The sequence below is a fragment of the Phocoena phocoena genome, chromosome 8, assembly GCF_963924675.1.
Source record: "Phocoena phocoena chromosome 8, mPhoPho1.1, whole genome shotgun sequence".
In the NCBI taxonomy this organism is placed as follows: domain Eukaryota; kingdom Metazoa; phylum Chordata; class Mammalia; order Artiodactyla; family Phocoenidae; genus Phocoena; species Phocoena phocoena.
Window position 1 is genome coordinate 68,422,601 of NC_089226.1, and position 25,843 is coordinate 68,448,443.

The window sequence follows — 25,843 nt, forward strand, 5'->3', positions numbered from 1 at the left end:
GAGGCTCCAGGATCACTCCTAAGTCCCCCATATCAAGCGTTGGTAGAATTTTTTTAATTTGCCTTATTTTTTTAAAGAAAGAATTGGTCACTTGTATGCTACTCTGCATTAAAACGAGGTGCCATTAATTTCTCTTCCACATTTTTTACTCGGAAAGTCAAAACTCTTGCCCTTCCTTCATTCCTTCCTTCCTGCCTTTCTTTTCTTTTCTTTTCTTTTCCTTTCTTTTCTTTTCTTTTCTTTTCTTTTCTTTTCTTTTCTTTTCTTTTCTTTTCTTTCCATCCCTTTCTCCCTCCGTTCCTTTCTTCCTTTTGCTTGTCCCTGAAAATATATTCCATGACAAAGGCTAGGAAACAGGACAAATCATGCCCAGATTTTGTGGCCTCATGTGGTCCCATGTTGTTGCTCCAGAGTTCTGTGGGGATCCAAATGATTGTGGCTTACCTCTGATGAGCTCATGTGACATAAGAATGAGGTCAGATGCTACAAGAGGGGTGCAGATGTTGAAAAGAAGAAACATGGGACAAGTCTGGAGTGAGTCAAAATATAAGACCTAGGGGTGTCTTTAAGAGTCAACTCATGGGATGAGCGAAGAGGGGTGCATAGTGTAATCAGCAACTGTCTTTTCCATAAAGAAAGCTCTGTCCTGGGTTTAACCTCTTCCTGGCAGACGTACCATCATCCTACTGATTCCCAGCTTTGTGAAGCCATTTTGAATTCAACCCAGATGGTTCCTTTTGAGACCAACAGTTGCCATCAGCATAGCTTGAACAAAGCAAAGCAGACTTAACTGGTCTTCACGCAGTGGGAAATGTTTCATGACTCAGACCAGTCATTGTTTGCTGTTCACTCTGCTGGGTGGCTCTGGTAATATAGGAGAGTTTGTGCTTCTTGCCCGATTGTGGACATAGGGTAGACACTTGACTGTAAAAGAGTTGAATGACAGGTCAAGGCAATCCATGAAAACAGATCAGATCAACCCACCTTCAGTGTGTCCCGCATGAAAGGCATTGTGCCACGTGCTAGAGGGGCCACGAGGGTACAGCAAGACCCCTTCCCTGAAGAAGCTCAGAACTTAGTCAGAAGCCCCAAACGTAAACTCACAATGAGTTAAATGGTAATACAAGATGTTAAAGTGCAAGCACATATCAAGAGTACCCAATGCCCGAATGCCAGATGAATGGTCAGGATCAACGGTGTTCTAGGAACCCAGAGGAGGTCAGTTCTGAAGGTCCTGGTCAATGAGACTCTGAAGAGGCCATGAGATGGTGACAGATGAGTGGGCTGTGACTGGGCAGAGAGGAGCCAGAAGTGCATTCCCGGTTTGAGTGGCATGGGCAGAAGCCAGGAGGGGTCGTGTGACACACAGTGAAAAGGCAGCGCTGAGCTCAGGTGGCCAGGGAAGGTGCTGTGGGGAGGGGTGGTCATGTCAGGCAGCTTGGGTCCTGGTGCTCGGGACTGTGGACGTTTAGCCAAGAGCTTGGACTGTGCTCTATAAGTGAGAGAGGAACCTTGGTTTAGAGAGGACCTACTGTGTGCCAGACCCCGTGCTGGGGTGGGGTGGGACAGGGAGGAGATGGAGACGGGATCATTTGGACTGTGGTACCACCAGTGCCTGATAATGTGCTAGAGGTGACGATTAATCCCCTAGTCGAGTGTAGGTAAATTCGATGGGTTGGTAAGGAGAGGAAGCCTGTTAGGAGGCTTCTGCAGGAATTGTACAGGGAATGCATTTACTTTTCCATGCATGTCCTTGCTGGGGTGGGGGGGAGGTGGGACAGGACAGGGCGGGGGGTCCTCGATGAGTACTAACTGGCATGAAAATCATTACTCCTAACTCAGAGCAATGGTTCTTGTAAAATCTCTCCCCAAAGCAATGCACATGCTTACAATTTTGCATACACTTTTTTTCTAGGAGTTCGAGAATCCTCTGCAACCCCTTTGTGGACTGTGAATCCCTAGCTGAGAACCGTAACCACGCCCCACACGCTCCCTGACCCCATCTAGAGGAGGGAGCGTCTCCCAACACATAGGTCTGCCACTGTACAGGAAAACCCAGGGTGATAGGGAGGCTCCCTGAGGAACAGAAAGGAGGACAGGTAGCCTGTACTTAAGGGCTCTGATGTGTCGCCCGGATTGTTTCCTTACACCTGAGAAATGACGCTGCCTGCCCTGGCTTATAGGAACCCCCAGAAAGGGGAGGCAGCTGTGGCCACGGCATAGTGGAACCAACTACAGAGAATAGTGACCTGTGTGAAGCAGCCAGGAGGGAGCTTTCAGTGTGGCAGCATTTCCTCTAGCTCAGGCTGGGGTCATTTTATGGTTGCACCAACGCCCTGCACGGAGCAGGCAGGACTCTGCAAGGAACACCTGAGAAACCCAGGAGCAATGCTTCACCTTCTATTTCTTGTTTTCCATCCAAGACAGATTCTATTTCAGATCAGAGCATAGTTTGGAGAGAAAGCAGTTGAAGCCTTGGTGCTTGGAATAAAAATTTAACCTTCATCTTTAGCAAAAAAAAGCATATATCTTAGTTGGAGATTTTATGAAATGGAATGACAGTTATGCCATTTCACATATCTACTATCATTCATTTCAGACCTAATAGAGGTTCTTAAAGGTTTCAAGGTCAGAAACCCCTTTGAGAAGCAGATGAAAGCTATGAACTCTTAACCAGAAATGTGCACACCACACAAAATTTCATCATCCTGAATCCTGTCTGCAGACCCCAGATTAAGAACCCCAGGTTCAAGCTTTGGCCAGATCCTCTGTTAGATTCCAGGCGTGCAGTGATGTATAAGACACAGTCCCGGGGCCAGAGGGGCTCATAGTCTGGCGAGAGTTTATAGACGTGAAGAAGTTGGAGGGGAAAGCGAGGCAGGCACTGATTAGCAGTTTAAACGTATGAGACATTATACAGTAAAATCATGGACCCAACAATATTACAGAAACAGTGAACTGTCAATTGTCCCTTGACTACTAATACCCCAGGTGCCAGTAATCATATTACAAAATGCTGAAAAACATGCTAAGACTTACTGGGAAAAACAAAGAGTAATTTTTCAGGAACATCAAACCCTGTGTTTTTGTGTCCTTAAGAGAAAATGATTTTTTTTGCCTAAAGATGTATTGTGAGGTATTGCCTTCACCCCAGGCATTAGGATTAGACATACATCTTTTTGCAAGGTTAAGAAATGCCATGGACAATTTAAGCCAGAGGGAGGAACCCGTCAAGGTTCAAAAGATCCTGAAAAAAATTGATAGTTTAGTATAAAACAATTAAAGGAAATGAGAAATGGTCCTGATCATTACCAAGAATGGCTCGTCAGAGCTTCCACAACTGGGACTATATCCTGCAGTCTATTTATTTTGTCCATGTGAGTTTATTTAAGATTTTTCCAACAGATGACAAATTTCCAGCCAATGACCCAGCAGGTACCCCTAAGGGTTTCTACTGTTGCCTTAGTTGCAGCTTATAGGCACGGCAAAGCCCCTTCCAGAGAAAAAAGAATATTTCCCTTGCCTGTGTTTTCCCGTCAAACGCCCACTGCGCTGCCCCCCATGACCACCCCTTTGCAGCCATATCTCTTTTCAGACTGGAGTGTACTGGCAGGCCTGTTGCTTTCTTCCTAGTCACTGCGAACACTGTCCCCTGCACCCCATTGAAAGTTCTACCAAAGGGCAGCATAACCTCCCACCAACCAAATCCAAGCCCTCTTCTAAGGCCTCATCTGGAGTGTTCTTCTCCCAGACTCTTCTGACCAAGGCATCCTTGCCCGCAATCCTACCTAAGCCCTTCCGTGGCTCCCCAAGGCAATATCCTGGTCAGCAGAACCTGCTCCGCCTTACCTTTTGAACTGTCCTCTTCTGTACTCCCACAATACTTTCTTCATTCCTCTTTCTATCAGGTAGTCATGCTTTTGAGAGCAGCATTCATTAGAAAACTTGACCAACGATGGCTTCAACAAATAAAGGTTTATTTTTCTCATATAACAAGAAGGCTGGAGGTAGGTGACTGCTACCTAAATGACGTCATTGACAAGTGACAGCAGTTAAATGATGCCAGAACCAGTGTCTCTGAGTTTTCTTTTTCTTTTCCTCATGGTCACAAAATGGCTGCCTTGTTTCACACATTATGGTTGTAATCAAGGCTGGAAAAAGAAGGACAGGACAGGGTGGGTCATTAATTTCTTTTATCTGGAAAGCAAAGCTTTCTCAGAAGTTCTCCCCTCCATGCTGTCAACCTTCCCTTATATTAATGGGACCACATATGAATCACATGCTCCCTTCCCCAGCTGCAAGGAAGGATGGGAAAGTGGGAACAGGACTATCCTGATTGGCTTAGCTGGTACTACCCCTCGAAAAATGAGTGTTCTACAAGCATGGCAGATGGAAGGTGTAGATATTGGGTAGACTCTACTACTTGCTATGCAGTATTCTGATTCATATCTCTCAGGCTGTCCATTACTCAGTGTCACACATATTATATCTTGTTCATCTTTTTTTTTTTTTAATTTATTTTTGGCTGAGTTGGGTCTTCGTTGCTGTGCATGGGCTTTCCCTAGTTGTGGTGAGTGGGGGCTACTCTTCATTGCAGTGCGCAGGCTTCTCATTGCGGTGGCTTCTCTTGTTGCAGAACATGGGCTCTCGGCACGTGGGCTTCAGCAGTTGCAGCTCACAGGCTCAGTAGCTGTGGCTCACAGGCTCTAGAGTGCAAGCTCCGTAGTTGTGGCACACGGGCTTAGTTGCTCCGCAGCATATGGGATCTTCCCGGACCAGGGATTGAACCCGTGTCCCCCGCATTGGCAGGCGGATTCTCAACCACTGTGCCACCAGGGAAGCCCTGTCTTGTTCATCTTTTACCTCCAACTCCTAACAGAGCTTCATGGCATCTACTCTGTTAAATAAAAACATGAGTAGATGAATGTCTGTCTGATTTTAATGACTCTCACATCTAAATTAGTTCTTTAAAAACATAACCCAGTTTTATCCTTTTCTTTTTACATTTCTCTTATGGTATGAAAGTCAATTCCTCATTATTAATTTTCCATTGGATTTTTAGGGGGTAAAATTTAAAGTTATAGAGTAATAGTATTGACAAGACGTATGATAAAGATGAGGTCTAAGATTGGACAATAATAAGAGAAAATGGAACCATAATAAGCTTGTTATCCTCAGGGTCATTCTAAGAAGAAATAAACTAAGTGCTAAAACTAGTTTTCCTCTAATTTTTGTTAAAATCAAAACCAGGGTTTTGTAGATGCAACTTTGTTCAATAATGTGAATCAAAAACTCCAGAAATCCAATGACCATACAAGGTTGGGGATGGATTGTAGTCTTGTTAAGAACCTAACTGACCTCTTAGCCAGATTCTGGTCATGACCTAAGCTATAAGTGTACGTACAGCGCTGCATATAGCTGATTCCCCTGATTCAGGTTGAGAAGTCTGCCCAAAGCAGATGGTGGCATTGCTCCCAAGGCCCATGGATGGTGGACCTTCCGAGGAACTCTTAGGTCTGCAGCTCTAACTCCTGCAAAGAACTCATCCCTGGTTACAGACTCAGCCTCTGGGACTCCAAGTCCAGTTTCAGTGCCACCTTTCCAAGAAATTATCATTCCTACCAATAATTCCCCCAACTCCACCTCTGGCCACCACCTCATCCCAGTCAGAAATGGCCACCTGCCTGAGTCAGGATCACACGTGTAGATGATTCTCCAGTTGGGGTTCTAACATGAATTTATGAATTTCTAGAGTCATTTGGGATTGTTCTGTCTTAGAGTGTGGCAGCTTATCATAAGCACAGTTTCTTTAGAATGGCATCACCTGGCCCTCATCTAAGCCTATGGCACCAGTTTTGTGTCCAGTCTCAAGCCTGGTGGATTGCATTAATGTCAATATCCTAGTTGTCATATTACACTGAAGTTTGACACATTGTTAGCATTGGGGAAAACTAGGCAAAAAATGTACAGCCTCCCTGTATTATTTCTTACAATTGCATGTGCAGCTACAATTATCTCAATAGAAATTCCAAAAATTAAAAGATAAAATTCTTCCTTGCCCCTTCTGTCTTTTGTTTCAGTCACGGGGCGTCAGACGGGGAGTTTCAGATGCGGAATCAGTTAACTTACCTCCCTCTTGGTCAGTTTTCTCATCTGTAAAACAGGGATAATACTAGCGTCTACCTCATGGGGTTGTTGGGAGGATTCAATGAATTAATATCTATGAAGCACTTAGAAGTGTATTTAACTGTTAAATAAACAGAAAATAAATAAAAGATCTTGTACTCAACCTTCTCTTTCTGGTCTGGATCCAGTAAGTTACTAAGTGCTTATAAATTTTTCTACGACGTTTCTCTTGGATCCTCTATTTCCACTGCCCCTCCGCCAAGTCAGACCTTCGGGGTCATTGCCTCCTCTTGGAGCTTGGCCAAGGTGAAGTTAGTTACTGCCCTTCTGCATCCTGTGGCTTCTCCTTTATTGCACTCAACATTGATTTCCTGTTTCCTTTTTCTGTCTCTCTTTTTCCCTGTTGGACTAGGAGGTCCTTACTGGAAGGCACCATCTCTTACTTGTCTTTGAATCTTCAGCTCCTAGCAAAGTGCCTGACACAAAATAAGTGCTCAGTAAGTGTTTCATGAATGAGTGATAATTGAGCAGAAATAATCTCCTGGCAGCTAGATTTTTTAGAATTTACTAGATTTGCAGTAATGGTAGACAACTGTACCAGTCTCTGAACTTATAGTTTTGTGACCTTACTGTTGGACAGCCGTGGAATTCTTGTGAGTCCCGTAGATAAAGCCCTGCAGATAAGCTTTCACTTTTCTTCTCCCATGGGCACATTACCATGAGCTGCCGGGAAGCCTGTTAACTCCTGGACACAGCTCCATTTCCTGAGATCCACATAAAACCATATAAAAGATTGGTTAAGAGTCTGGATCATGGAATGCACCCAGCTTCTGTAAATATTTGCTGAGTAACGTGAGACCATGATCAGATTAGCACTTGGCATCCTTGCAAAGTAAAATAAGGCAGATAGCCTCAGTTCCTGATGATGTTACCATTGCTATGACTTTAATATTTTCTTCCTGCATCCTCCCACAGAATTGTTCTTTCATTGGGAAAAGGAAATAGATGTTATTTGTTATAAACTGGATCACTCCTCTGGAAAACATCCCTGAGATCAGAGACAAATTTTGTAAAGTATTCCAAGAAATGTTCAGTAATAGGGATTTTACTGGAATTGGGAAGAAGGTTGGCAAAAGTAGTCTGGAGACCGCAAACCTGAACTTCATTTTAGTCATTCATTATCTCTGCCTGAAGCACTTGATCAAGATAACGCCCTCCCTCCTCCCTCCGTAAGCAAAGGAGACAGACCTGACATCAATCATAATAATAGCTTCTGTTTATTAAGTACTTTTATGTGTCAGGCACTTTGTTAGGGGCTGGTGATTTAACACCAGCCACAATAATGACTACCACTACTGAGTATTTACTCTGTGCAACATGCATGTCGTAAGGACCTTACATGGATTATCCCTACGTGGCAGTGACCCAGCCCCTGAGGACCCATGTGTATTCTTAATTCATTTCGTGGCCTGATCTCTCCCAAGTCCTTCAGTTTCTGAGGTCTCCTTGTCCCTTTTCAGTGAGAACAGGGATCGCAGGCCTTTTCAGCGCTAGACAGCAAACCTACAACTTAGCCAGCTCTAACTTTATTCCAACAGGCAAACTCCCCAAGGAAAAAGAACAGCAAAGGAAGAAACTCATCAGACAGAAAAGAGCAGAGCATCTAAGAGATTCAGGATGGCGTTTCTGGAAATGTTCCACTTTAGGTTTAAAAGGAAACTTTTGAAATGATTAGTAAGTTATTTAGAACCTCAATATTCTGAAGTTTGAGAAGCTAACATACTGAGAAATTTAATTTAGATTTCCTTAACACGTTCTTTCATGATAAGAGAGCATTCAGTATATCAGTATATAAATGCTATGCAACAGGACTGCCAAATTGCAACACAGAACGGGAGAAATTTGTCATTTTGAAATGCTGAGGGAATTCTTACTAACAGCATTCTCGTCTTGTAAAGCTATTATTTTTCTGAACTATAATATGATTTATAAATCTCTGCTGAGTTTTATATTTCTGAGGGGAACAGACTCGAAATGAAATGTATTTTCTCAGAATATAAATTTCTCTCAGGAGTTGACCAAATGAGGAGTAAAAAGAAACATCTTCTGCAACCAAGTGTTCCAAAGTCTTGGTCTCTGCTGGCATATCTGTGGGTGAATGTTGGCATTCAGAGTTCTGGGCTCAGTTAGACTCTCTTCTCATGCCACACACTTTCCCTGGGTGACATCGGCCACTCTAAAAGCTTTGATCCTGACTTCTGCCCCAGTGACTGCCATATCCATCCTCCCCACCCCTCAAGTCTCTCCCGAGTTACAGGTCCCTGTGTCTAACTACCCCCTATGACCACCATCATGCCCTACAGATAGCTCAATCTCAAACTCTTTCCTTTCCAAACTCTGTTCCTTCTACTTGAATCCCAGGGTTGCAATGATACTAACATCTATAGAAATAAGTAAGGTACAGTTCCTGCTCTCAGGAAGCTTATAATCTAGCACAGGAGATAGAAAAGTAAACAGGCAATTATAATACAGGTTAATAAGTGCTGGGTAGGAGAAGCCCAAGTGGCTATGGCTCTCATAAGGAAGAACATCCAGGCAAGACATCAATCTGAAGGAAGTAACGTCTTAGTTGAGTATGAGTTAGGTAACTGAGAGAGAGAGAGAGAGAGAGTGCGTGTGTGTGTGTGTGTGTGTGTGTGTGTGTGTGTGTATGTGTGGTGTATATTGAGGAATCACAAGGAAGGACAGAAGGAGTCCCATGGACAGGAGCTCAAGGGTGTGAGATCATGAAGACAGATATAGGATATGGTTTGGGTAGGGTGCTCAGGAGGGACTGGATAGAGATAAAGCCTGATCACCAGGGCCAGATCAGAACAAGCCTTATATGCCACATTGGATCTGCACGGAGTTTGAAATCCAAAGGGCACGGTCTAGAGGGTTGGCCAAGCTTGGACATGGGGATATATGCTCGTCTTTTCATGGAGAGCTTCAGGTGATCATGACCCAGGCTCCGGGGAGACCCACGGAAGTCTCAGCTCTCCACTGTGTGCTCCGTGAGATGCTAAAATAGATCCCCCCAAATCAATTCGAGGTTACATTTTATAACAATACGTTCCTCACAGTGCAGTTATACTCTTTATAGGTAATCGTGTTTAGTCCTTACAAGCCCTCTGAGCCTCAGACAGGCTGTGGACTTTGGCAGTAGGTGGGAGGCTTCACACCTTGAGCACGTTACTTAACCTCCCTGCATCTCAGTCATCGTCACCTGTAAGATTAGGGTGAAAATAGCCACAAACCCTCATCTTAATCCCTCTGAAAACAAGAGCATTTTGATAAGTTTGCTGAACTTGACCTAAACTGACGTGAGGCTATTTATAAGTTCTATTTACTCTCATAGTATGAATATTGTTACATTTTGTGGCAGAATATGGATATGTTTGATCATGGGGATGTTAATGGCCTATTGCCATCTTAACTTCCTAATATTTGAAAAACTCTGAATTCAAAAACACATCTAGCCCAAGTGTTTTGATAAAGAGCTTGAGGATGTGTAGTATATGTGAAGCAGAAGGTATGTAAGATGATGTACATGAAGGGCCTCCCTAGCACAGTGACTAGCACATAATAAGGGCTCAGAAATTACAACTGTTATCAAAAAGAGGGCCAACTTGACTTTATAAAACAAGGCATGAAAGAAATAGAAATATCTTAAAGGAAATAGGGCCCCTCAAATATTTATAATGATAGTTTTGGAAAATCTGGGGGTGATTTAATTTTTCTAAGCATCATCATGCCTTTATATCATAGGGTTTGCCATTATTCTCCCACTCACAGCAGGAGGAAGAAAGTTCAGAGTATTTGTTACCAGTGCTAACAAAGACAGGTGATGGGAGATTCTGGGAGAGGAAACGGCACAGGTAAGGGTGTGGTGGAGTGAAAGAGGTGTTCAGACAAGGGGGATAAACTTTGCATAGCCTAGAACCCAGGGAGCATGGCACAAAATGCCAACAAATAAAGCCAGGGTAGTGTTTGGGGGAGGTTTTTATGAAGAGCCTTGAATACCATGGTAAGTTTGTACTTCATCCTGTAGTTCAGGTGTTTTGTTTGTTTGTTTTTTGGCCGCCTGGCATGCAGGATCCTAGTTCCCCGACCAGGGATCGAACCCGTGCCCCCTGCAGTGGAAGCACAGAGTCCCAACCACTGGACCGCCAGGGAAGTCCCAGATCAGGTGTTTTCAAACCATTTTATCAGGAGACCTTTATTGAAACAAAATTTGATTTGCTTGGGAGCTCCGTGTACTGCAACCATATACCAATGCGTTTTTATTCTGTGGTCCAAAGGCTCCTTTTTTTTTTCTTTTTTTTTGCGGTATGCGGGCCTCTCACTGTTGTGGCCTCTCCCGTTGCGGAGCACAGGCTCTGGATGTACAGGCTCAGCGGCCATGGCTCACGGGCCCAGCCACTCCACGTCATGTGGGATCTTCCTGGACTGGGGCACGAACCCGTGTCCCCTGCATTGGCAGGTGGACTCTCAACCACTGTGCCACCAGGGAAGCCCCTAAAGGCTCTTTTAAAAGGGCAGAACTGATCATCTCACTCCTCATGGCACATTCCCCAAGGACTTCTCATCAAGCTTGGAGTAAGATGCCATCTCCCTGCAGGCTCTGGGCGATGTGGCCCCGCCCACCTCCCCAGCTCATCTCACACCTCCCTGGTTTAGCACTCGTGGGTTCTCCAGTGAGCTGCAGCCCTCCCCACCTCAAGGATCTTACAAAGCATGCCCTCTCCTTTGCTTCTTCATCCCACTTGCCTAATTAGCTTCTAGTCATTCAAATCTAAGCTCAGTCACCTTTTCTGGGAGGAACCTTTCCTGGCTTGGTCAGGAACCCTTGTGATACACTCTCCCACACCCTGTGGATGTCTCCATTCATTAACTGAGGGTTTAGTTGTTTGATGCTTTCTCCCCACTATTCTGTCAACTTTGAGAATGGGAAGTGGCCCCGTTTGTCTAGTTCATGACAGTGTCCCTGGCCAATGCCTGGTCGCTAAGCACACCTCCAGCAATTATTTGTTGAAAATACACCAGCAAATACAACAGGAAGACAAATGGGAGAGGGGGCTGCTTTGGGTTGAAATGAGGTTGGAACCTTTGTTTGAAGCAAGAACGTGGGGCCTGGGATACTTCCCACTAGGCCTACTCCTTGCCCTCCACAGGGGTCCCTGAGGCAATTTCACTGGGGAACATTCTGGAAGCACTGTGGTGGGTGATGGGATACTCCAACTAACAGAAGGCTTTGTTATTTGGCTTTGAGGCGAGTGTTCTCCAGAGTGTTCTCTTGGCCCAAAGAAACATTCTGCTTGATGGTCAACAGAATGGATAAATAATCATAGTAGCTTGTGTCAATAGGAAGTATATTTCGTTCAGTTATTTCAACATCTCTTCTCTCTTGGGTGGGGAAAGACTGTAAAAGACATTAATAGGCTGGCCTCAATTTTACTTTTTTGTGAAAGACTGAGTGTACAGTAGACATTTCTTTGGAAAGTCGTTTTGGCCTAGGCCCAGACCATCGAGAGAGCCACCTCTGTGCTCTGCATGCAGATCTATGCACACTTGGGCCCATTCCTGGGTCTGTGATCATGTGTCACAGGGCAGCTTGTGTGACTATCCCTGGTTCAGTGTGGTCAGCTCTGATGAAGTCGAGGGCTCCCTTTATCTGTTAAACAGGGAAAATCAAAGTGAAAATTACCTTTTGATTGGGTAACATTGCTGAAGAAAATCAATAGAAATGGCTCAGGATCCACCGGCACCATCTCAGTGTTGTGTTGTGGACTTTCAAATTAGTGGAACACTGGGTTTCAGGCCTCTTCAAGGCCAGCTGAAAATAAACGGCAGAGTAGTATGTGTCTGTGTAGTCCTAGATTAAAGAGAAAATATATGCTGGCCAAAAGCAAGTCATTTTTCAACCTCAAAATATTCTTTCCAAATTCTAAGATCCTGTGTTTGACATGTTTAAGAGGGAGATATAACAGCTGAAGTTGTCTTTGTTCAGAACGTAGGAGATAGTTTCGTCTAGTCTTTCAGGAAAGATATAGAATGACATTTTCAGAACAAATCAAAATATATTTTTAGGGTTTTATTTTCCCCTTCAGGAAGAGAAATTGACGTGCTTTCCTGATTTGAATTTATTTGATCTATAAATGGCCTCAGTAATTTGATACGAAACTAGAGTAAATGAACCACTGAGAAAAGTTATTGAAAATGCTGTTAGTTCACCTTCCTACCTTAATAATAATATGAGGGCCACCAACACCACCACCACGACTAATATTTATTGAGTGGTTTCTAGGTATATGCTGAACTCTTGACGTACATTTTCTTATTTAGTTCTCATAGCAATCCTGGGAGGTAGATATTATTCTTAATGCCAGTTTTCCAATGAGGAAACTGAGTCACAGAGTGTTGGGGGCACGCCCCCAAAGCCACACAGCTGTAGGTGGACAAGCCCGGATCTGACATACCCCAGACTTGCCCTCCTCACCATGTGCTTGTGTCCTCTTTCCCCACAGGGCTAGCATCGTACAGAAACGCATCATTTATTTTCAAGATGAGGGCTCTCTGACCAAGAAACTTTGTGAACAAGGTAAGGATTTGTGGACCTGTGGGTGAGAGAGGGCTAGAGAAATGGAAGGTGGCTCATTGAGTCCAAGAATTCAGCTGCAGGAATTAAGGCAGTTGGGCTTTCTGAGTTCCTCTGGGTTTTGCGTCCTCACGTAGCTCCAGTTTTTAATCTGGCTGTGTGCTGTGGGTAATTGGATCTGCCTTAAACTCTAATTACTCAGCTTGATTCCCTGGATAGGAGATATGTACCTTATATTGGTGTCGTTGTCTCCTTATTTTTGTGAAACAGTGATTATTCTGAAGAGGTTCCTTGGAATAATTCACAGGACTTAATTAAGGAACACACAATTGTGTACCTTTAAAAAGTCTGTTAACAGTTGTCTGGAGTAATCACTAGCAGGAACTTTTGGGGCACCCAGGCAGGAAGGGGGGGATTTTCTCTAGGGAAACGGGGATGTCAAGGGGGCATTGACATTGTGATCTCACCTCATTCAAGGATCTTGTCCTTGGATGTGCAGGCTCGTCAACTCCCTCTCCTTGAAGGTATTCTAACAAAGCTTATAGGGACCAAGTAGACTGAGGAGGTTGGAGCAGAGTCCTGGATTCAGATCCAGCTGACTTTCAAATCCTGCCTCTGCCCTTCCTCGTCATGCAACTTTTTTTTTTTTTTTTTTTTTTTTTTTTTTTTTTTGCGGTACGCGGGCCTCTCACTGTTGTGGCCTCTCCGGTTGCGGAGCACAAGCTCCGGACGCACAGGCTCAGCGGCCGTGGCTCACGGGCCCAGCTGCTCCGTGGCACGTGGGATCTTCCCAGACCGGGGCACGAACCCGTGTCCCCCTGCGTCGGCAGGTGGACTCTCAACCACTGCGCCACCAGGGAAGCCCTCGTCATGCAACTTAATGTATGTAAAATAGTACCATGCCTCCTTGGTACATAGTAAATATATATATTGATATGTATATTGCTATGTACACATACATATATACACGCATACATATACACACTTATATACACACATACATACATATATACACATACATATATATAATATATGTGTATGTGTTAGCTATTGTTATCTACAGCCCAAAGCTTATTTATTAATCTACCATGAAAAATTAAAGTTTGAAACATCCAAATGTGTTTAGAAGTCATTAGAGAACTAAATAAACATGGAAAATGTTATGAAATTATACATCTTCACTCTTTCATTTCTATTAATTTGTACGGACTTTTTTTTTACATTTAGAACAATTTGCGTTTTCAGAAGAAATCATTCTATTTCTAGCAAATCGTAAGCTACTAAGAAAAAGAAAAGCTGATAAAGGTCTTCTAGGAAAATAATAGTAAGAGCTATTTTTTTTTTTAGTGCCTGCTACATGCCAGGCACCATTCTGAGCACTTCACATGCCTTAATCATGTAATCTGCATGACAATCCTATATGGTAAAGACTATTATATCATACCTGTTTTATAAATGAGAAGCCTGAGACATGAGAAGTTTAAAGAGCTCACTGAGCATGATACAGCTAGTGGGGGAGGTCAGAGTTTGGACCTAGGAGCCCTTGCCCTAACCACTGCCTTTCTATCAAAGTGACTACCTCCCAATTCAGTAGCTTGGATTGTTACTTTGGGTAGATCAAAGCATAGGTCTCCCTATAGATGAGCTGGAGCAGAAACTAGGTCCTATCTGGAGGACTTCTTGGAGAGCATGGAAGGAGCTAAAGGAGAGAGAGTTGGCTGCCCTGCATTAGGGTCATGCCTGTCAAAGGCGCCAGAGAGCTGCAACCTGTGGGCCAGCGCCCTGGGCAGTTTCCAGGTGGGCATCACCACGCATGGCTGTTGAGGCTTTCCTGTATTTCATAGTCCACAGATTCACTTAGGCTTTCCCCAGACCCAGAACTTCTCAACTCTTGAGGCTCTTGGTTCCTAATGGACAATCCCATCCCTGCCCAGCCTCCATGAGATGACCCCCAGGTCCTGTGGGTTAGAGTTGTGGCTATTCTAGCTCACCTCTTGGTTGGCTAATCATGGCCACTGTGGTGAGGTTTTGTTAGTTTGACTCTCAGAGGACAGCCTTATTTCCCAGATTTGAGGGTTCCTAGAAGACACTTCACTGTCAGCCCCATGTACTGACAGCAACCATCAACTAAATTGCACTTTCCAAAGCCTCAGTCCTGATGTTGTGAAAGCCTTGTCTAAGCTATGAATATGCTAACATTCTGCAGATACAGTGTCAGTAAAACGACCTTGCAAATCTCTATTGGTTACCACTTCTGAAGCAGAGATCCTATCAAAATGACTAAGCACGAATCTGTATAAGAAGACCTCTTTCCAACAGCAACTTCGTGGACAAAAAAAGACCCGGCAGGACCTGGGCTATAGGATCATTAGGTGCTGTTGTATATGACCCCTGGAGACAGCAGACCCATGAGGAAATCCATCAGTTAGCAAAGCAGATCCTGTACAAAAAGTCTTTAAGACATAAGCATAGAGCAAAGAGATTTTTCTTAAATGTGTATGCCCACTTGATTATCTCCAGCTCTTTCATTAAGGTATTCACACTCTTTGTTAAGTCAAATCAAATCTATCAAGGAAAGGAAGAGAGAAACTAGTGTCTATTATTTTTTTCCCCAGTTGAAGCTATTTATCCATAGGGGAAAATTAAGAATTGCACAGATTAAAAGCAATGGCAATCGTTATTTTTTAAAAGAAACATAAAACATTAAGCTACTTACAATTAAAAACAGAGAAACATAAAATATTCCAAAAGGTGATGTATAATAAACAAATGCACACATGTACTCACTTTAATACCATGTCATAGACAATTAAGGGAGAGAGACAAAGAGAGGAAAAGATGAAGGGAAAAGCAGAGATGAGAGGAAAATGTGGGCAGAGAAGGGATCATGAGAAAAAGAAGACAAGGGAAGAGCAAAGAATAAAGGATGACAGTAGAAAAGAAAACTGATGGATTAAGAGTAGAAATGAGGGGGAGGGGACAGCTTGGGAGATGCTGCAGGGCCTGCAATTACCTGTATTGGGCAAGCCCTGCACTGTTAGGAGAAGAGGGGTAAGTTAACATTTGTTATCACTGCCCTTTGAAAGCCTGATTCATTTTCAGTGGGCTTTTCCCCAGTAGGAAACAGTTATGTCTGTTTTTATTTTCAAACTTAGAAATTTATTTTTTAAATGGAAGCTTATTTTCCTTTGGAATTCCAAAAGGTTTATTATAAGTGCATTCCCTTGAATCCCTGGGTGCATCTTTAAGTTCACTACTTATATCTGAGAGCCCTTTTGATAAGGTAAAGCTACCAGTTTGCCTTATTTTGGTTTTTTGAGAGATTATTGCTGCCTCATTTACAGCCCTGAGTAGTTACAATTGAAACCCCAGCATGTATCTCTTAGCTCAGAATTCCTTTCTCAAAACGAATTTAGTTTTTTTTTTAACAACATAGGTGATCATAATGGAAATGTGAAAAGGAAGAACCTTCAGGAGTTACTCATATACGCTACCTTTCCTGAAATATAGTCCACAGGGCTTGTCCCTTAAGTATCAAAGTGGCTCACACAGGAATCAGATCTGGACTTCGTGTACATAAGGCAGTGGGAAGATTTCTCCTAACACAAACAATGCTGTAGCCTCTTCCTAGTGTACAAAAAGTAGCCAAACAATGATTTCTATTTGGGATGGTTTCAGATCTCTTTAGAGATTCTGGAGCCATGTAGGGAGGTAATTTTTCAAATGTACCATTCTTCATTTGAAAAAGCAAAAAGAGAAACACACACCAATTTCTCTCATGGGTGTTTATGCAGACCTATCCAGCAGAAGGTCTTTCCTGCAGTGATATAGTGTAGAGGTTAAGAGCATGGGCTGTGGACTCAAAAAGACCTGAGCTCCAGTTCTGCCTACACCACTTACTAAACCCTGTGGCCTTGGGCTGGTCACCTAATCTGCCTCAGTTTCATGATCTATAAAATGGGGTTAACCAAAGTCCTGACCTCCTAGGTTTGTCAGGATCAAATGAGACAATATATGGAAAGGGATCAGCATGTATGAAGACTCTATACAATATAGTTCTTATTACAATATCCCATACTTTTGTCTCCATCCTCGAGCCCAGAATTCGCTTCTTCCACCCATCACTGGTTTTGCATATTCAAACCAAATGAACCCAGTGAATTCCATAAGGAAGACTTGTAAAATGCTCTTCCTAACACTCAAAAAGATTTTTATACTCTTTGTTGCTGCTCTTTATATAATAGTTAAGAATAAATGTCCAACTTGCAAAAAGAGAGAGAACATTTATGTTAATACTTCCAGAGGAAGCAAAGAAAAAGCAATTGAAACAAGTTGCATCTGTAGACATTGTTTCATCTTGCAGGAAGCAGAACAGACCAAAAGCAACAATGCACAGTTAGGGGTGTGGGCTTGACAGTCGGAAATACTGAATTTATTCATGTAATCTTTCTCCACTTCTCAGCTATTCGCAGTTAAAAGTGGGGGCGGATTGGGAATCTTGAGTTTTTCCCGGCTGCCTCTATGCTCAGAAGTAAACCTGAATTTATGGACATATTCCCAAACCCCCAACCCTCCCAGTAAACTCTCTGAAAGCTTGATAAGAAGTGACGTGACTATACATGCATATCTTTTTAGAAATAATTTTCAGCAGTTCTTCACATCCCTCTGCTTGTTCTCATTTCTCTCCTTCAAAGCTTTTTCTGGTCCTGGCAATTTGGCCCCAGAGAATATTCCTTAGAGAAAACACACACAGGCATATTCCTCTTAAAATCTGGTGGAGAAATCCTGTTGTGGGAGGGGTGGGGAAGGAGATTTGGGCCCAGAAAATATATCAAGATGGGCCCCCATCCCAAATATTCTACCTTATTGGTCCCATAGGTCTCCTCACATTACTAGAGCAAAAGTTCTGATTTTTTTTAATTTGCAAAATATATAGTTATCACCCTTAGAGGTATATAAAGTCCTTTATAGCTGGACCTGGTTCTGAGTTATTAATCGGTGAAAACTGTACCTCATCTTCTTTTCCCAAGCCTTCGAGACAGAACGAGACCGAGATGGTGCTGTCCTATAAATGACCCACCGCTGCTTCCTAACTTGGTGACTTTCCTGACTCTTTCAGACTCCACATTTGACGGGGTGACTGACAAGCCAATCCTGGACTGCTGCGCCTGTGGAACTGCCAAGTATAGGCTCACATTTTATGGGAACTGGTCTGAGAAGACACACCCAAAGGATTACCCTCGTGAGTAGAACAGCTTCCTTATGGGTTGGGGGAGAGGGTATTACAAAGTTCTGGTTGTGGGATATACTAGCTTCTCCTTCTTACCAATCAATGCCTTCATGAAACACATTCCAAGAAAGCGAATTCATCGAGACAGGCAGACATAATAGTCGGATGCTTTCAGCTTCTTCGCAGAGCATTGTTCTAAGTGTTTTCTTATCTGTGATTTTAAAAAATATTCCTGAGGTCATGCTGCTTCTCTTCAGGTCAGATATTTGGTAACCTCAGTGCTCCTGAAGTGGCTCTGTCCATACAACCAGCCTATTTGTTCTGGAAAGAACTGGCAAAAGGGACCACCTGCTCTTGACTGTGCAGGCCAAGGTCAACAGATGCTCAACATCCTCAACCATAGCGTGTATTGGTAATATATCAGATACCACCTTAGAATCCTTATTACACCGTGCTCCAGGTAGCCAGTACGAATCCATGAGAGTTGTCAGGCAACCCCAAACTTGCTGTTTTAGAGTAAATCCTTAATCAGGACCCTACCAACTCCCTTTTATCAAACAGTTGTCTCATCAAATGCCTAACATGTGGCAGACACTGTGCTAAACACTAGGGATATGAGAGTGAATAAAAAAGACACAACTCATGTTCTCATGCAACTCAGAGATTAATGGGGAGCCGGACACTAAATAATCACACAAATGGTATGAAAATTATAACTATGAAGAGTGAGCTTACTGAGTGGCAAGCAGTTTTACATATGTTGTCATTTCATCCTCAAAATAACCTTTTGTGGGCTTTTGTGAATGAGCTCACTGGAGGTCACAGAGACATCATGATTTGCCCCTAGTCCAACGTAAGTACAATCGTCCCTTGGCATTCGAGGGGGATTGGTTCCAGGACTCCTACAGATACCAAAATCCATGGATGCTCAATCCCGTATACGTGAAATGACGTAGTATTTGCATAAAACATAGGCAGATCCTCCCGTATACTTTGTCATCTCTAGATTATTTATAATACCTAGTACCATGTAAATAGTTGTAAATACAATGTAAATGCTAGGTCAGTAGTTATTGTGTGGAAAATTCAAATTTTGTTTTTTGAGACTTTATGGAATTTTTTTTTCAAATATTTACGACCCGTTTTTGGTTGAATCTGCGGATGCAGAACCCTCAGAATGAATGGCTAATGGTAGTGGATCCAAGATGCAGAAGGGGTTTGTCAGGCTCCTTGTCCTGCCTTTCATTTGGATTGCCTTTGAGACCCAGTGTAGCCCATTCTTTCTAACTGTGGGTGGCAGGATGTCCATGTGTGGCACTGAGCATGTTTTGGTTCATTGTGTGTTTTAGTCTTGTTCACTTCACTTTGGAGTTGCCGCAGCTGGGAGAGAACGGGGAGGCTGGAGAAAGAAACTAAAAAGAGGGTTTTGGGTCAGCCCCAAAGGGAGGGGGGCAAAGGGTACGTGGTTGGGACTTAAGAAGACCCAGTCTAGACCATAACCTCCATGGTCCCCAAACAGCTCACCCAGAGGGGACTCCATTTCTTGGCAGATCAAGAACCTTATTGTTTAATTTTAGCCACATGTAGTCAAGGCTGGAGATCTTAGAAGCCTCATATTAGTTCATTCTTCTGACTCTGGGATTCAGCTTGATCTGCTTCAGCTGATGTGGGAGACCTGTGTGAACAAACTTGGACTCTCTGCCTGGAGAGGAAAAAACCACTTGGAACAAGCATGATGGAAAAAATTTCCTCTAGTGCCTCCCATCCACTAACCCAGAGGAAAGAAAATGTTAGGGGCCTATTACTCATCTTCTGTAATCCTAAGGCGTTTCTTGCTCTTTTCTGTTCTGACACTGTTATTTCCCAGAATTTTTTTAAGGGTACAGACCATTGTTTCTGGGTCTTTAGGCCAAATCAAGTACAAAGCTATACAGAATTTCTGCGGAGTTGTTGGGAGTTTCTTAATATGTATAGCAGACATGTGTTTCAAGTACCTCAAAATTGTTTCATTGTCAGATGTCAGAGTGTGTCCTAATTTTTGGTTGGAAAAAAGTTGGTCACTATGTTCAGAAGAGCATTTATCACATCATACTGTAATTATTTCTTCAGGAGCCTTTCTTCTCCACCAGACTGAGAAGTCCTCCAGGACAAAAGCCACGACATGGTCATCTTTCATTCTTAGTGCCTGCAAGTGCCTGGGGCCTTCCCAAGTACTGGGCACTGATTGTTGGACTCAGAGTGGCATTCACCATGACCCGGGAGGCAGATTTTTAGCCCACATTAGTCACGATGGTCAGCATCAAGCAGGGCCAGGGCCAGACTTTCCCTGGAGGGAAAGGGATGGACTTGGGCACTAGGGGCACTGGAGGCAATTGGAAGGGCACAGAAAGGTGCCCTTCAAGGTCTAATCAGGACCGTGAGAATTCAATATTCACGAAAGTGATTTCTGCCAATCTTAGGTAATAGACGACTTTCATTTTACCCCTCCAGGGATGATTCTGTCTTGATAACCAACCCTGGCCATTTAGCCCAATTAAGTCATGACACTTCTCAACAGTAGTGCAAGCTGATACATGACAGGTCCTCCTCTTATTAATTACTCATCCCAAATTCCACTTTCTCTGCAAGCATCTCAGAGCAGGGCCCTTTTTATGGGCTTAAAAATTATTGAGAGCTCCAATATACTTTTGTTAATATGCATTGTATCTCTCAATATTTCACCATCTCAGAAATTAAAACAGAAAATTTAAAATATCACTTATTATTTAACTTTAAAAGTAACATATAATGAATTAGCAATGATTAAATTATTACATGTTAACATATTTTATGAAAATAACTATATTGTCCAAAGGAGAGAAATTTAGTAAAAAGGGCATCATTTTACATTTTTGCAAATCTCTTTAATGCCCGGTTTAATGGAAGACACCTGGATCCTCATATTTTTAACCTGTTGTGGCATTTTTTTTTCTGGCTTAAGTATATGAGAAAATTCTGTCTCACACAGATATGTAATTGGAAATGGGAAGAATATTTAAATAACCTTTTCAGATAATTACAGATAATCTTCTTTGATGCTACACCAAAACTCTGCAAATGGTAGTTTCTTAAAGGAGAATTACAATATAGAATGTGAAACCGTATCAACGAACTTACACTCTGTTACATTAAAAGGCATTGCTTTCCGCTTGCCCTTTGAACGCATCTTTCACAAATGAATGATTTTATAACATCATCTATTGGTCATTTGGAAAATATTGGTTTACTGAGTTATGCAAATCATCCAGATATTGAGACATTTCATTATGCAACATCAAAAATCATATTCGTTTAAAAAAAATCATATTCGTTAAGATCACTTCCAATCTCATCAGTAAAGTGTTTAAGTATTGAAAAGCTATCAAATTCATGGTGGTGGATACAAGTTTCCCAAGATCCCAAGTTTTGCTTGAAAGCTCAAATTTTATCATTGACAGCAAATACCGTCAGGTGTTTGTCTTGAAGTGACAGGCTTATTTCAATTTTTAAGAAAATATATGCCAAATTCTTAAGGCTGAATAACCATCATCTGTCATTTGTTCTTTCAAGTAAAAATGATGTTTTATGACAATGAAATTGTCCAGCTTGTACCTCAAGCAATTGCACAAGTGCTTTTCTTCAAGACAGTCCCAGTACTCAGTATATAGCAGAAGAGCTTTATGTGTAATTTCCCAATTAGTCACGCAGAATAATAAAAACATGTGGACTCAAAGGTAGAGAGTTAATAACATTAATAACGTTCATTGTTTCGTCAAGGCCGTTCGTAAGTGAAACTGACTTTTGGGGGTTTTGTTTGCGGCAAGTCCCTGGCAGTGAGGAATACATTCACGACTAACACAGTGCAAGGCCATTGCCTTGACCCACACTGAGTGCCAGCAGTTTGACTCGTGATTGCTTTTGCCCCATCAGTGTTAATGGCGACACATTACAAAAGGCAAATTTTGTCTTAGTATTATTATGAAAATAGTTTTCACCTCGTAGGTCCCTCTGAAAGGGCTGGGGGCGGGGCGGTGGGGGGGGTGGTCCCAAGGGTCTGTAACCACACCTGAGAACCTCTGCAATAGGATAAGGTAGCAGCCTAAGGGGTCTGTCCTTCAGTCATCTTTGGGAACTTGCCCTTGAGAATTCACATTGGACTCTGCACCCTGTGCTTTCAGCCCTGTCTTGTGGTGGGTCACATCTGCAGGTGGCTCTTCTCAATCATTATACAAACTGGCCTATTCCAGATGCTGTTTCTGGTGTTCCCTCTCTTAGAAAACAAAGTATTCTCTGTATCCATGATACCCCTCTCTCTTGGAGGAGCTAGGCCTGAGGTAAGGAAGGCAGGAAGATGGTATAAATGACCTCTGGCATTCCCTCTGATTGTAATGCCATAAATCAGTGCTGGCCATCTGGAAATACTGAAATCTTTTTTTTTAATTCATTCAATCATTAGTTCATTTATTTGCTAAGTGAAATCTTTTTTTTTTTTTTGCGGTACGCGGGCCTCTCACTGTTGTGGCCTCTCCCACTGCGGAGCACAGGCTCCGGACGCGCAGGCTCAGCGGCCATGGCTCACGGGCCCAGCCGCTCTGCGGCATGTGGGATCTTCCCGGACCGGGGCACGAACCCATGTCCCCTGCCTCGGCAGGCAGACTCTCAACCACTGCGCCACCAGGGAAGCCCAGTGAAATCTTTTTAAAACACTACTAAGTGAGTAGTATCTAGAAATCCATTTGAAGGCTGGATCATGCAAGTTTTACCTCCTAATTTTATAAGTAAAAAAAAAAAAAACCCAAGCACCAAAAAAAAACAAAAAAATTAAGGGCTCAGGTCACGTAGCCAGAGAGAATTCAGAACCAAAATCAAAGCTCAGATCTTCTGTTTCCCTTTTGCCTTCCTCTGGGGGCTGTCACAAGGCAGTCTTCTCTCCTCTGCAGTAAAATTAAATCTCTCATTCACAAAGCATCTTCTAATAAGGCTCTGCTATACCACCATGGTCTCAACTGCTACCAAATTCTGAATAGCTTGGCCGCACTCTACGAAGACCTGGGCTGTGGAGAGCATAACTTAAGAAATCAGAGGTCTGGATTCGCTGAGCCTGAGCTGAGCTCCGGAACCCTGCAGTGTTAGGAGAAGGGCGTGCCCCCCAGGGTCTGTCCTTGGTACTGCGAGTCTGTTGTGCTCCAGGAGCTTTTGTTCTTTACAAGAACATGGTGACCAGGCAGTGTTACCGCATAGGGATGTCCCAGGGGCTGGAGATATGCCCAGTCTTCACCAGGAGATTAGGAGTTGCCTAACAGATGCTGAGTCTCTTTGCTCTCTTACTCTGAACACAGCGTCTGGGTTTTTGACAAATGCTTCTACCCCACAGAGACTCTGTAATCTCCCATGACAATGTCAATTGCATAACTCCCCCCATTTTTGATATAGCGTCGATTTTAACACCATTTGACAAACACACATTGACGAAAGGGACATTTTTTTCCAGGAGCCAATTATTTTTTTCATTTGGCAGTACATTGCCTGGAATATAAACATGGCCACTGGAATACTCTATAGAATCAGTTAGTTTGACCATGAATTCAGCCATCTTTTCCATTGGGTCACTTAATTTCTAAAAATTATTAATTCTTAAATTCAGTCACATGAAAGACTACCATTCTAATACTTGGCAACTGCTTTCATTTCTTCATATATTCAACTGTGTACAGAGTTTCTACATCACATTTAAACACATCATGTCCTACTTTTTGCATTTGATTTTGTTTCCATAGTCATTTATTACATCAGCTTTCTCTGAACCACTTATCTAACTGTTCTTTTATTGAATGTTTAGGTGATGTTAGGTCTTTTGCTAACACACAAAGCACTGCAATAAAAACCTTCCTTCTTTAAAAAAAAAAAAAAAAAAAAAAAAAAGACTTCCCTGGTGGCGCAGTGGTTGAGAGTCCGCCTGCCGATGCAGGGAACACGGGTTTGTGTCCCGGTCTGGGAGGATCCCACATGCCGCGGAGTGGCTGGGCCGCTGAGCCTGCGCATCCGGAGCCTGTGCTCTGCAACGGGAGAGGCCACGGCAGTGAGAGGTCCGCATACTGAAAAAAAAAAAAAGAGCTTCCTTCTTCAAGTCTTACTCCATTCTTCCACCTTCCTTTGAATTATTTCCTTGAAATAATTTCCCAAGAATAAGACTGCTGGATCAAAGGATATGGACTTTTTTTTTTGGCTCTTGAGACATTTTGCCAGACGCTTCTCCAAAACATTTGTATCGATTCACCATGTTAAAAATAATGAATAAGTACATCTGTTTCTCCCAGCCTCTTTAGCATCCAATATAACTTTTTTCATTTGGGTTTGGCCAATTCATGGTTATAAAAAATTAATCTTATTATTTTAAATTGGCATTGGTTTAATTACTAACACACTTGAACCTTTTTTCATGTTTATTGTCCTTTGTCTTTAAAGCCACTAGGGTGTTGGCAGGAATCAAGCTTGATTTTGCTCATTTACCTCTCCAGGCCCTAGCTCATTGTCTGGCACATTGAAAGCCTCTCAGTAAATGGTGTTGATGAATGAATGAGTGATGAGAAGCAGTTATGAAATGAGCAAGGAAGAAAGTGGAGGGAGATGAACAATGACAAAACACTGAAGAGGTTGGGGCAGGAGAGAGAGAGGACCTTATGTGGCTGCTGAGTGGGACCACATTGGAAGGGGCAGGTAGTGTAAGGGAAGATGGGTTAGGAAGATGTTGCAATGATGATGGTAGCTCCAACTAAGGCAGTGGATGTGGTGATGGAGAGAATGGATAGTTTTGAGATGCCTTTTAGAGGGAGATTCTGTCATGGATTAGATGTGGAGGAGTGAGAGAGAGAGAGAGAAGCATCAAAGCTGACAAGCCAGGTTTCTGGCTTGGAGATGGAGGTACTCTTTCTTCTTAAAATATTCCTCGATATTGTCTTTCTATTTTATAAATGATTGTGAAATCGTTTTTATCAAGTTCTGTAAAGGATCCTGCCAGAATTTTAAGTGGGATTGCATTAAATCCTCAAATTACTTTGGGAAGAATTGTTAGCTTTATAATATTTAGCTTGCAGAGTTTCTTCCCATTTAAGAATAAGACCATTTGTGGGTTTCCTTAGTCCAGTTCCTAGAACAGTGATGAGCCACATGTGGACCACAGCCCCCTTCTCTTGATCTAACTTCAGAAACAATCAAACATGCAACAAACAATAATTCTACTTCTTCCCATCAGTACTGGGAAATCTCTTTCCAAGCTGAGTAATGGTGCCCATCAGAGTTTCCCAGCTGTGCCACCACCAGGCTGAGTCACAAACAGAGTATGTTGCCAGGAAATAGAATTTGGTACCAAGCACATGTGTCATGACACCCCGTTTCAATGAAAGAAGGAGCAAAGAGAACAGATTAAATAGTTTCTTCTCCCTTTTCTCCTCCCTTCTCTCCATCTCTCTGGGAAGTCTCATGGCAACAACTCACTAATGTATGGATTGAGATCGGAGAAGGACAGGTCAACACTCTGGTCTTCCCGTTAAACATGCAGATTGAATACACACATTAATCACTGAACTTTCCTCAAATTCCATAAAAATAACACTAGAGGAATATATATGTATCCACAAAGACAAAAGAGGAAAGAAGGCCACATCATACAAGAGATATCGTCAGAATCTGGGAAGGTGAAAGACAGATGGACAAGCGGCAGCTGCCTAGTACAGCAAGAGAAGATGAATCCTAAGTACCTGCACACAGGGTAGTGTAGAAGGACCGAGCCTGTTCATTGTACAGAACACGGGAACAGAACCACGTGCTCGGCA

At 42.8% G+C, this 25,843-nt stretch overlaps 1 protein-coding gene across 1 annotated transcript in view; it reads left to right on the forward strand.

Moving 5' to 3' along the window:
- Nucleotides 1–25,843, forward strand: part of SPON1 (spondin 1) — a 273,019-nt gene that overhangs the window by 102,652 nt on the left and 144,524 nt on the right. The window contains exons 4-5 of the mRNA XM_065881683.1: nt 12,693–12,766; nt 17,883–18,005. Of these exons, the coding sequence (XP_065737755.1) occupies nt 12,693–12,766; nt 17,883–18,005 (197 nt within the window). The remainder of the gene's footprint in view (nt 1–12,692; nt 12,767–17,882; nt 18,006–25,843) is intronic.